Source organism: Solea senegalensis, linkage group LG7 (assembly GCF_019176455.1).
Source record: "Solea senegalensis isolate Sse05_10M linkage group LG7, IFAPA_SoseM_1, whole genome shotgun sequence".
Lineage (NCBI taxonomy): Eukaryota > Metazoa > Chordata > Actinopteri > Pleuronectiformes > Soleidae > Solea > Solea senegalensis.
The window spans coordinates 3950622-3963767 of NC_058027.1; the positions used below are offsets into that span (position 1 = coordinate 3950622).

At 40.3% G+C, this 13146-nt stretch overlaps 1 protein-coding gene across 1 annotated transcript; it reads right to left on the reverse strand.

Moving 5' to 3' along the window:
- Nucleotides 1-982: 982 nt before the first annotated feature.
- On the reverse strand, nucleotides 983-12902 carry LOC122772130 (trace amine-associated receptor 13c-like). Its single transcript, XM_044029833.1, has 3 exons — nucleotides 12651-12902; nucleotides 2915-3251; nucleotides 983-2030 (listed from the first exon to the last, which is right to left on the reverse strand). The coding sequence occupies exons 2-3, from the start codon at nucleotides 3183-3185 to the stop codon at nucleotides 1135-1137; spliced, it is 1167 nt and encodes a 388-aa protein (XP_043885768.1). The 5' UTR covers nucleotides 3186-3251; nucleotides 12651-12902; the 3' UTR covers nucleotides 983-1134.
- Between the last annotated feature and the right edge of the window lie 244 nt (nucleotides 12903-13146).

Sequence of the window (13146 nt, forward strand, 5' to 3'; positions counted from 1 at the left end):
GTTGTGGCAGAAGAGAAGCTATAAAAGAAGCTGCAGTTTCTCTTTTTTTCAGATAGTCCAGCTCCTGAAACATCAGTTTTGGGCGTTTGGTCCAATCTGAAAGCGTTTTGTTTTGTTTAATCATGCAGTGATCGACACAGGTTTCACTGTCCAAAGATCATAAATCACTTGGTTTATATTTACAGTTCTTAGGTAACGTACTGCAATCCTTTTGCATTTAAAAGACCTTTTTTTGTTGTTGTTTGCACTGAGTTTACTCTTTTAATTAAAAAGACAAATCACTTGGTAGCGAGAATAACAAGCTAAGGTGACGAATATTGCACAGATGCACAGCAAATATGGAGCTTCAGCCAAGAAAAGATAAGTGTAGCACAAAGCCTGGAAGGTCATATTTGAAGTAAAAAAGGAAAATGAACTTATTTCTCACTCCATCTCGCTCCAGTTTCACTCACACCATGCATCTGAAGCACAGCAGATGATTCTCTGTTGGCGATAAGCGGGAACTCTCAGTGCTTACAAGGTTTGCTTTTGGTCAAAGGCATGCAAGCCGTGCAGCTACAGACTCCAGCGCCATATTTACTGTAGACAAATGAGATTTGCTTATTTCCTCATGGGCAACAAGTTCTAGCATGACTCGGCTCGACTCATTTTTTTTTTTGCTTTTCCATTAGTGATAGTACCTGGTACGTTTCAAGTGAGCTGAGCCGATACTAAAATGTGATGACACTGCGAGTCATGAGCTCGCGACGTGCGACACAAGACTCAAACTGGACAATGCCAAACTGTAGATCAGTTGAAAAGACTTAAAAATCCTGAAAATGTGCGTTAATCTCCAACAATTAGCGACGACATTTCTAAAATCTCAATATTTAACACAGAAGTCTGGTGTATTTAGCAACAGCACTGGTGAAAGCCGGCGATCCGGAGCCAAATCCGTATTTCAGTTCAGTGACTGTTTCAGACGGAGTCTCACAGGAAGTACTGAACGATTCCTCTTGATGAACTGATTCTAATGATTCAGTACACCAAAAACGACTGCTTTTGCTCATCACGACACTTTCATGCAGCCATCACCGCCTAAAATGACGAGCCTGATACCGAGCCGAGTCGTGCTAGAACAGTGCCGTACGTCTCTCAAGACTTCTCGCAGTGCGGCGGGGACTGCTCTCGCTGAAAGAGCAGACTCATGCCCTTCCTGAAGCGGTGGTCCCTGACACTGTAGATGATCACATTACAGCAGCTGTTTCCTGTCAGGATCCAGAAGGCAATGAAGGAAAAGTTACACCAGGTGTATCCCACCACGTTCCCGAACACAAAGACCGCGATGGGCGAGAAGGACGCCGTGAAGGCGAATGTCAGGATGCCAATCGTCTTGGCAGCTTTGATGTCTGAAAAGGAGGGTCTGTGCGAGCAGCCGCCTCCTCCTACACTGCTGCCATCGCTCAGACTCCCCTGTGAGAGCAGTTTGCGTTTGCGCGAGTACCGTCGGATACTCGTGAAAGACAAGATGTTGACTGCTAGCGTTCCGCCGAGCAGCGTGAAGTCAAATGTTGGGAACAACAGCAAAATGTAGGCGTCGGGTGGCGGCTGGCTCCCAAACAACAGTGGCGTGTAGTTGCACATGCGACTGCATTCGTTGTACTCCAAAATGAAGTTACTGCTAAAGGTGAGAGGCGCAAGGGCCAGCAGGAAGCTAGCGGCCCAGGAGAGCAGGATGAGGAGCAGAGTCCGCTTACGCGTCACCAGGACGTCTTTGTGGAGAGGCCACAGGATGGCGACACTTCGCTCCAGGGTCATGAGGAAAATGGTGCTGATGGAGACAAACGTGCAGCCGGCAAACACGGGGCCGATCAGCATGCACGGCTGCCAGGGACTCACGAGTCCACCGACGGAGGAGGAGGATGCCGGGGACGTAGGACTACCCTGGTACCATGAGGGAGGAGCGCTCGTCACCATCAGCGATATTTCCGTGTAGACGGAGAACGGAACCACGAGGACACCGACCATCATGTCCGCTATGGCCAGAGACACTGTCAAAAGAGGGGGAGAAGAAAAGAGTTTAGGGGAAACATTCAAGTGAACCCACTGGCACCTTTTCTGATGCCAGTCATTTGGAGGAAGAAGAAAACAACACAACGGCGCTCAGTGACAATGTTAACCCTTTATAACCGAGCGTATCGCCGACGACGCGTTTGCACAAGTTTCGAAAAGCTGAGAAGTTGCGCGCCAGAGCCAACATGTGGTTATTACGGTGATTTCCCTCAAATCGGTGTCTCTGTCACCAGAGAGGAGGGAGTGGGAAAAACACCCGTACATAGTTTTCATTTTTTGCCTGTTTTTGCACATTGAGAGACATAAATTTTATGTTAAATATGTTTCATACTGTTTTAAATTCCAAATTCAACATGCAAAATCTTTTGTTCATGTACAACTGCTGTGTTTTTCTTAATTTTAAATTGTTAAAACAGTATTTTAACATGCAGTAAATTGTGAATAGCTGCCATATATTGGAAGTTATTCTGGAATTTTCAGGTTTTTTTTATTTATTAATGGTTAAAATAAGCAACATTTTGAGAGTTAGGTGTTAAAGGGTTAAAGTCATATTAACTATTTTGCATCATGGTGACATTACAATATTTATATATTCATATATTGGTCATTCTGCACCCAACATGTCGGGATTCATTTTAGATAATTCCAAATTTATGTTCATCTGGATGCCGACTCCTTTTTTCCTGTGAGTCATAATCCAATTACAAACATGAAGAATGTGCATGTTCTGCATTTATTAATTCATCTAATGTGAGTGTCAAAAGAAGGAGGCTTATGCTGTCTGCTGCCACAGTGGAAAGAACAGCACCGATTTGCATTTATTCAAATCAACTGCTGGTAAAAAAAGGTTCCCATCACTCACCTTTCAGGTATCCCTGTGGTGTCCTCGACTGCCTAGTTTGCACAAAAACAGTGAGCGTGACCACATTTCCGACCACGATGGCAAACGCCAGGCTGACCATGAACACCACGGTCAGGGTGCGATTGACAAAACCACAGCAGCAGAGAGTGCAGAGAGGGGCCAGGGTCTGTCCCGACCCCGGTGCTGCCGTCAGGTTTAATGGTCTGTCTGTGATTGGCAGCTGCGCCGCTGCACCGCCGGAGATAGTGACGTTGTGAAGCAAAGCAGTCATGGCCCGGGACAGACTGGTGTATCCTTGTGGATGTGATGGTAGAAGAGCCAATCAGGAAACCATGTCCTGTTGAATTAAACACATTTAAACCATTTTGCTTAAAAGAAATGAAAGAAAAATCGCACAGAATATATCAATTCATTTGTTATTCTGTCAGAGTAATCAGTCTGTATAATGAAATGTGCAAGCAAAGCTTTTGTCCCAACACAGAGCAACACAAATTAAAAATATTGGAGAGTAGAGCTGCAACTAACGGTTCTTTTCATAATCGATTAATCTGTCCATTATTTTCTCGATTAATCGCTCAATGGTCCATAAAATATCAGAAAGCCTTAAAAAATGTTGAACGCTGTTTCGTCAAACCTGGAAATGATGATATTCTCAATGTCTTGTTTTGTCCACAAACCAAAATGATTAACTTTTAATGATTTCTTTGTTATCCAGAGCAAAGAAATTGAGAAAATACTCACATTTAAGAAGCTTAAACAATCCGGAAATCTTGTTTTAATCATGAAAAAAGCCTTGAACCGATTAATCGATTATCAAAATAGTTGTCGATTCATTTAGTAATCCATGAATCGATGATTAATTGTTTCAGCTCTATTGGAGAGTATTGCTGTCCCTCCCTCTTCTCCAAGTGGAAGAAGAATCTATGAGGAGCTACTCTTATACCACGTTTTCCATAATATGACCATAAACAGAATTTGCAGGCGTTTTAAATTGCAAATAAACCCACTACTTCATTGTTATCAGTGAAGCCAATATTTCAATGGAACTTAATCTCTGATGACATACTGCGGTTGTTTTTTGAGTCGTTGCAGATGTTGCTTTGTCGTCAAGCTTCATCTTTATATGATCAATCCACAAAAAGCTGCTAATCTTCTAAATTCTGTTCCATCATAAAATGTCGTACCACAAACCAAATCAAGGTTTTGGATGACTCAATAATTCAGTCAGGCCCTGTCTGGTCCGCCCTATGTCAGCTGGGATTGGCACCAGCATCCTCCGCAACCCTCATGTGGTAGAAGGTGAGCGAATGAATGATAAATTGAGTCAGTCATGTATATGCCTGGGGAGCCAATGGCTGAGTGAAAAGGGTTGCCGGATCAAATCCTGACAGGTAAAGTGAGTAAAGGAGTAAGGCAGTTGGATTAAATGGGTTAATTGGACACTCTTAATGGGTGAGCCATATCCAGTGTCATGCCAAATACATGCCATTTTCAAAGCAGGCAGGATTAGTAACATACAAATACAGAGTTGTGTGTTGTAGTTACGCGCTTCTTCTGTGGCCTAACACTGTTGGAAGCACCTCAGTGCAGTCAGTAGCCCGGGCGCAGGACTAAACGTCTCTCAGCTGACAACTAAATACGCAGGTCCTTCAATCATTTAAGCTGCTCACTGGACCGGAGAGCAGGAAGGTACGCGCGTCCGAGACGACAGAGCGTAACAAGACTGGACGTATTCAGACCAGCGCGAAAACCCAAGTCCAGTGTCCTCACAGCAGCTGGAAACACAGTCAACAAAACATCACAGTTTAAATCCTCTAACTGTTACTGCTGCTGAATTTCTTCCTCGGAAATAATAAGAAGGGAAAACACGTCTGTTCATGTGGGCTTCGTGACGGGCACGTTGTTCCAGATCAGTGTAATTAAGTTTCCTTGAGGTTTATTACTAGGCACAAAATTCCATGAATATCAATCGCGTATGGAGACAATAATTATTTATTTGTTAGCCTTTCCTGGACTCGGGTGCAGCGTGTTGGACAGCAGCCCGGAAGAAACAGGGCAAAAAATGTCTCTATAGAGAGAGAGGGTTGTTTTGTTTTTACATCTCGGCCAATTAAGGTTTCCCTTTACAATTGATTTGGACAAAGGGGGAAATTCTGTATATAGATGGTTCCTTTAAATCTAGATTCCCTTCTTTATTCCACACATAAAGTTCAAATCTGCTGCTAAATCACATGTTATGTTATATTGCGTCATACACTTTTACAGAGTAATAATGTACAGAAACAACATGGTAATATTATGGTAACTTATTTTCTAAAGCAATTTCCACCTGGGTAACAGTACCAGTGTGGTAATTTACTGCCTGTATTTGATTTATTTTTACTGCTCTTTTAATCATGTGACCTTGACTGCTCTGAAAGGCACACTTTAATTAAATAGATCATTATTATTATTATTATTATTATCACCAGTTATCAGTGTAATAATCACTGTTCCACACACATTTTTTTAAATTGTTTTTAATTCTTATTACCAAGCTATTGATTGGTGATTACTATAATAATTAAATAATATTACAATTAAATGACATACCATATAAAAAAATATATATACTATTACCATATTGTGACTGTACTGTAATGTAATGTTTTTAAGCTATATTTTTGACACTGATTCATTTCTTTTTGCCCATTAAATTAAAGATATTTTGATATTTTTTATAATGAAATAATTGAAATGATTAGAAACCAGGGCTTTCCTGTCCATCTTTGCCTCAGAAGTGCTGTGTGGTTTCTCTGTTGTGTTGGATTCCTGTGGTAATCCTGCATGTCAAATACCAATGGGCTTCATATACATACATATATATATGTATATGTATATATATATATATATATATATATATATATATATATATATATATATATATATATATATATATATATATCATATACATATACATATATATATTTATATATATATATCATATACATATACATATATCATACAGTAGCTCCATGGTCATCGGCCCTCAGCATCCAGCTGGCACACGCTCGTCAGCCTACGGTCTCGAAATGAGCGCACAGCGTGAATCTCAGTCGGCCATGTTTCTGCCTCAGGTGATGAAAACCATTTGATTACTCTCTGAATGCCTGGCTGATACTATTGTCTGCATGCTGGATACTGTGCTACACTTCTCGACCAACGATACACATGCAGAGTAAGATAAACTGCTGCTGTTAAAGATTGCAGTTTTACCTCGTTGTTATTGTAAATGACCTTTAATATGCCATAGCGTATTTTCATTATGTTTTGTTTCTATAGTTATTTATTTCATAAGTAATCTCTTTGAAAGATTAACTTGTTTCCTTTATTTTACCGTAAATTTCCTGTTTTTAGGTTGGTGCTTTTATTTTGATACAGTGTAACCGGAAAAAGGGAAAAAAAAGACGAATCTGCAGATAGTCAAGCGTTTGCACGGCACAAACGGGTCTATTAAAAGTTAAAAACATTAAGAAACGTCTACTTATAAGTTTGTTTAGCACCTGGCTGATAAGGGCACAAGGTTTGTCATCATTTCGTTTTAATGTGATGACGTCCTTCTATAGTTTTGGCTTTGTTTTATTCCAGTGTATTTTAAGCTAGCAATAACGCTGTTTTGGTGCGATGTTGGGCATGTCTGTCGATCTGAAAGGGACTGTTATTTCAGTTGCTTGATTTGTTAGTATAAATAAATTATACAACATTTTTGGGTGTATTAATAACGATTCCAGAGGTTGAAATAACAGTTAAAATATTGAATTTCAAGTTAAATATGTTTGTTTATTACATTGTATTCTTTAAGTTATTATTGAACTAAAAACAGGCTAAAAACACACTTTTGGATACTGTTGAACATTATGAAGTTGATAATACTTTTTTTGTATTATTCCATAGCTCTTACGGTGTGTTCAGAGTGTGTTATCAAGGATTTTAGTGGAGCAACGTTACCTTCTGTTCAGTACAAAAATAAACACCTATGAACCATCAGTTACAGAGTTCGACCATCATTCAGCCGGGGACGCTACAGTTATAAAGACAATATTCTTTTTCTTTCTTCTTTTGGCTTTCCTCATGTCCTCCTTCATAACATCCACAAACCTTCTCTGTGGTCTTCCTCTTTATCTCCTGCCCGGCAGCTCCATCGTCAACATCCTTTGTCCACTAACCAAAGCATCTCAACCTTCCATCCATCCATCTTCTACCACTTTATCCTCCTCATGAAGGTCGCGGGGGAAGCTGTGCCACATAGAGACAAACAACCCTGTTTCTTTTATTTTATTTCCAAACCGTTCAACCTGAGCTGTCCTTCACATATGCTCATTTCTAATCTTGTCCATCCTGGTCGCTCCCAATGGAAATCTGAGCATCTACAGCTCTGCTTCAGCTCCTGTCTTTTAGACGGTGCCACTGTCTCCATGCCATACATCATAGTAGGTCTATACTGTCATTCTTTTCCCAAATGAATTTGTGGTTTGTGACAGTTTAGTCCTGTCCTGTTTCTGCTCTCTACCAACTCATTCATTATCTACTGCTTTATCCTTCACATGAGGATCCCAGGGGAGCTGGAGCATATCCCAGCAAACCTTGGGGGAAAAAAACCTCTCTTCATGTTTTTGAACTGTGAGAGGGAGCTGGGGTACCCAGAGACAACCCATCCTTGAACCGGTGACCCTCTTGCTGTGATGTAGCAATGCTAACCACTGTTCCCCTATCATGTAGTCTTCTGTGTTCTTCCCTGAAGCCAACCCTGAAGTAAAAATACAGTAAATAACCAAAGGGGGCGATTTAATTTGTTTTAAAATAATTCCGTTTGAATGAAACGCTGTGGGAAAATGAGCCTTTATACTTTACAACGTCAGTAAATCAGTCAATCACTATTTTCAGGTCTTTTACAGTAGAACATGAACATATATTCCAGTAGGCGTCTGTGAACTACTTGGTGTCGGCCTTCTTGAACTCCTGAACACTAGTCACATGATGTTTTTCACTTTGTCATTTGTCAGTCAGTCAGTCATCATCTACCGCTTTATCCTCAACCAGAGGGTCGCGGGGGGTGCCGTGCCAATCTCAGCTACATCGGGCGATAGGCGGGGTACACCCAGGACAGTTCGCCAGTCCATCGCAGGGCCACACAGATAGAGACAAACAACCATTCGCTCTCACACTCGCTCCTATGGTCAATTTAGAGTGTCCAATTTACCTATCCCCACACACTATGCAAACTCCATCAGAAAGGCCCTTGTTCCAATGATGTTTTTCACATTGTCATTTGTATGATTTTTTTTTTTTTTTGCAAAATAACAGATTTTAGCCATGTTTTCCTCAGTCCACACCAAATCCCATGGAGAAAATCGTCTGTTTTTAAATCCCGGCACACAAGAGTTGTCGATCTACTGTTGCCGCCATCATTAAGTTCAACTATGTTATTTTGTGACTTATTGTTTCAAGTCATCAGTTTGGATTCATCTAAGTGACACTAACTTAACAAAGCAGCAGCAGAGCAACAGCTCCTGTGTCAGGCCTGTGTTAAAAATGCTGATTTTCTGTATGGACTTTGGTGCAGGAGAGTGAGGGGATGACAAACTTCAGTCTCTAGCTGGATAAGGCTGTCTAACGGCGAGATAAAGTAAGGAACTTACTCTTAAGATAATTGTAGACTTAGACTTAGAGTTTGTTGTGAAGTGTCAGTACAGTGTCATCAGTGACAGCGAGTGTCCAAGTCTCAGACTCCATCACAAAATCTGCCATGGTGAATTCTGCTTTTCTTTGCACTGCCTGACAACTGTGATTCAGACGCCGCTGCAGCAAGAACAATACGGTTTTATAACTCAGGGCCATTCGCGGAAGTCTGCTGAGAATTAACACCTCGAAAGAAACTTGTAAAATACTTGAGAAATGTGGGAGAGCAAGGCAATGGAAAAAAGAGTCAGACACAGGTTATCCTTTTGCTATTATTTGTGTGGTAAAAATGAAAGAAAAGGAAATGTTTTTTGGATGAACCTCATTAAGGGGCTCTCTTGCCTTTACCTTGAGTGAGTATGACAGGTGGAAGTGAACCCTGTGGCAAGACCTCAGGCAAAATGAGACAAGCAGCTGACACACACACACACACACACACTTTAATTTAAGCTCCTGAGTGCCTGTGTGTGTGTCTTCTCGCATGTGATTGTGAGAAACAAAGTAACAATCATCAATATTCTGTATGTTTATAGAAGTGAGTCTGGAACCCTAAAGCTGTGCAGCCAGGGACAGGAGGTCTCCTCTTTACTCAGGAGGAAGTTGCAAAGTTGACGACATTTATGTTTAGGAGTAGGAGACACAATTATTTAAACTGAATAAACACTCGAGGCTCATGACATACCATCCACAGGAGGAGACCTTGGAGTGAGCACAAAGAACCAACTCAATTCAATCTCTTCATCCCCTGATGTGAAGAGGTTCACAGTGTGTGAGTAACTTGAGTTGTGACGTCAGCGGTGTGAGATTCAAGAGAAAAAGCGTTTGGAATCTTGTCCCGTGAGCTGCAGCAGGCAGGACTGTGATTGTCTCATGTGCGGGGACTTTGTGGCCAAAAAGGAGCTTAAGCCTGCGCAACTCATTTTAAGTATGAATGCGCATGTCACTCAGCAAAAAAATGATGTTCCCACGTAATTAAAATTCTAATTTACATTTTTTTTCCTGCCAGATTACACTTGCTTTTGACATAGAACCAGTTGTAATACTGTATTATTCCCTTGCAGCAACACGTCAGGTTCATATGCATGTCTACAGCCAAGAGTATAAGTGGTATATTGTGGTTCAGACAATATCACTCAGAACAGATGTTAATATCAAGTCTGAATGGGACCAAAAACTCATTGTGTGCTACATAAAAATAGCAGTAATGGACAGTCTGCACTTCCTGTAACTACTGTAATTATTTCCTTCAGTGTGTTTGACCCACTCGATTGCACTGTGTTACTTCACCTACCTAATTTTAAGATAAGATAAGCGATAAGACAGTTTTATAAAATAATCTGAAATCACTCTACTTAGCTGAGTAGAGTGATTTCCTTGAGAAGTAAATTACCGGTTATACTGAAAAAAGAGATGTGACAAAATGCTTATTGTCCTGGTTTATATAATAGTGTTTTTCACATATATATATATATATATATATATATATATATATATATATATATATATATATATATATATATATATATATATATATATATATATATATATATATATATATATATATATATAATTTGATAAGGTCACTTATTTTTCAGCTTCATAAATATGAATATTTTCTGGTTTCTTTGCTCCATACAACAAAGAAAACCCAATATTGTTGCTTCGTGGACCATTTGACAACACTCTTTGAGGTCCATTTTGTTTTGTTTTAATGATGTCACAGACCAGACAAAGGTAGACCACAGTCCAGATCTGGCCCTGGGGCTGTATATGTGTGAGTCATTTGGTTTTTAGTCATGCTGTAGTGCAATGAGTCGCTGCTTGAAGCAACTGCAATGATGCCATCAAGAGCATTGTACAAGAATAGCTGCGTACATGTGTGCGTTCTTGTATGTGCATGCAGGGAATTTCCTTTGACAGGGCTGCATCCCTGAGTGACAGGCCAGACGTATGTGGGAAGACCGTAGGGCTTGGTCAGAGCTCTCAGGCCGGGTCACCCAATGCACAGAGGGGTCAGAGGCTGGCTCAGAGCGGCCGCCCGAGGCCGACTGCCACAGCACATGAGCAGAAAGACGACTTCCTCTTGTCACTCTGACTCTGTCGGTGTTTGTTTCCCTTGTGGTTGTCACAGAATTGCACATAGTTCTTACACAGAAATCCAAATGCATGGATGTAGCCAGCGTTACTTTCTTTGACTTAGTTTTTCCTGCTTTACTTTACCCGCTAACAACGGCTTTGCTTTCATATCGCAATTTCACCACGATAAATAAAATAAATACTTATATTTTAGATTACATGTACAATCCCTCATGTACTGGGTAAGTACAAGTGAAAGAAAACAGAAATACTAATTAGTGTTTTGTTGGAAGCTAAAAATACATTGTATTTAAAATTAGCCATTAAACAGGGGAACAGTATATACAGAGGCTATAAGAATGTGCAATATGGAGTGTCATTTTCTTATTTCTTATTTTTCAACTATATAATAACACCTGAGTGCATAAAGTACTCAAAAGGTTTAAAATTAAGATTGAATTTGTGAAATTTCCAAGTTTCATAAATTCAATCTTGTTTTTATGAACAAAAAGAAAAGAAAAAAATGGTCTAATTTTGTGACTTATGCGCACTTATCTCTACTTTAGTGTATATCACTCCTAAAAATGACTTTGACTCAACAGCGCATACGAAAACGAAAAAAAGCATTTTGAAGCCTGAATATGTGACCTATAGACACACACACACACACCCAGGACGTCCATATAAGGAGTTGTGTATTATTCCCATGGCAAATTACCGATTATAGATCTGTGCCGCTAAGGGTGAACCTCCTTGGTGCTTATTATAGTTCCACATTCACACTCAGTATCAAAAGTAGCAATAATTATTCAAATATGCAATAATTATATTCTAATTTCTCATATTTTGCTACAGGGATTGTTCTGTTGCCCACTGGAATTATAATTTAAAAACTTAAATGTAGTTAATTTAGAACAAAACTACAAAATAATGGCATTTTAGCTTGTGGGCTGTACTAGAAACTGAATGCATTTTGTTTTATTCCCTGAATCTTGTCTGTGTGTTTGTCTCCAATAACTCCCAGGATAAATCTGGACGTTACACCCACTTCACGTTTACTCAGTCAACAGCAGCTGCATGACTGGATGAGACAGTGGGCAGGAATCCCCCTCTGCACTGTCATTCTTATCGCTTATATTTATTTATGAAGGTGCATTCGCAAGACTTTGCTTTGCGAAAGTAAGAAAAAACAGCCGATGATGAAAGGTCTTATTTATATTTATTTCATCTCTTAGTGAGAAACACCTGATGCTCAGCTCTCGTCTTCATTCATTATGTATAATTCCTCTTGATTAACCTGCGACGACTACCAGCCTAATTCAAATTCAACAGAACAAACGAGAAATATGAAATAATCTATTACAGGCACTGAAATATTTTCCTGTTACATCGCCACAAATATGCAGATGACTTTGTCTCTTGGGAAATAATTGTTAGAATTATGAGTCACCGAATGTCTTTCAACTGGTTTAACAAGGCAACAATAATAATTTTACTCCAAATAGAAATACTAGTAGCTACTTTTTTTTACACTAATGTGATTATTCATAATTCTATATAAGTTAAACAAATATAGAAACATTCTATCTCCTTGTGAGGCTTTTATTTCTCCTTTATTTAACCAGATAAAAGACCCATTGAGATCAAGATCTCTTTCACAAGGGCGACCTGGCCAAGAAAGGCAGCAGCACACATCATAGTTAAATAAAAACAGGAAGGCAGCAACTGCAATACAAACATGGAAAGTAACAGGTAGAGAAAGGTCACAGTCACAATTTTAAGAACACAGGCACTGTTCAATGGATTTTTGTTGTCTGTCTTTTAAGATGGAGCGGAAAGCTCCCAGTGGTATTTGTGTTTAAAAACATCAACTACAGAAATACTACACATCCACAAACACATGAAAAAAAAAAAGACAAATGAAATGGAACGACGGTCTTACTGGCATTTCCCGATGTTGTGCACCAGAGAGGGGTTTACGCACACAGGCGCCGATGAAGGCAAAAGAATCCAGCACTACTGTGTAAAGTGTGGGTAACGTCCTCCAAGAAGAAAGTGGAGCGGCGGTCCTCTCATCATTCCTTTCCTCTGAAGCACACTGACATTCTCTCCACTCTGTGCATCCCTGTGATTCACCCCCCTCTCTCTCTCTCTTATTCTTTGCATTGCTCAACCTCCAGCACTTCTCTCCTCTCCCCTCCTCTCCTCTCCTCTCCTCTCCTCTCCTCTCCTCTCCCCTCCCTCTCCCTCTCCTCTCCTCTCCTCTCGTGTCCTCTTGTCACCCACTGTGTGTCTTGCAGTCATTATTACATGCACATGCTCTTCCCTAGAGCTTCAAGGTAAAGTCCACAGCAGCGTTTCACTCCCACGCTTTCTTTTCCCGTGTGCCTCCCCCCCACCCCACTCATCTTCACCCCTGGTTTCTCACACCTCTCCCA

Bases quoted from the DNA above. Each gene is read 5' to 3' on its own strand.
- LOC122772130 (XM_044029833.1), bottom strand. From the start codon at position 3,185: ATGACTGCTTTGCTTCACAACGTCACTATCTCCGGCGGTGCAGCGGCG. The intron at 2,031-2,914 runs GTGAGTGATGGG...CTCTTTTGACAG, and splicing joins ACCACAGGGATACCTGAAAG to TGTCTCTGGCCATAGCGGAC.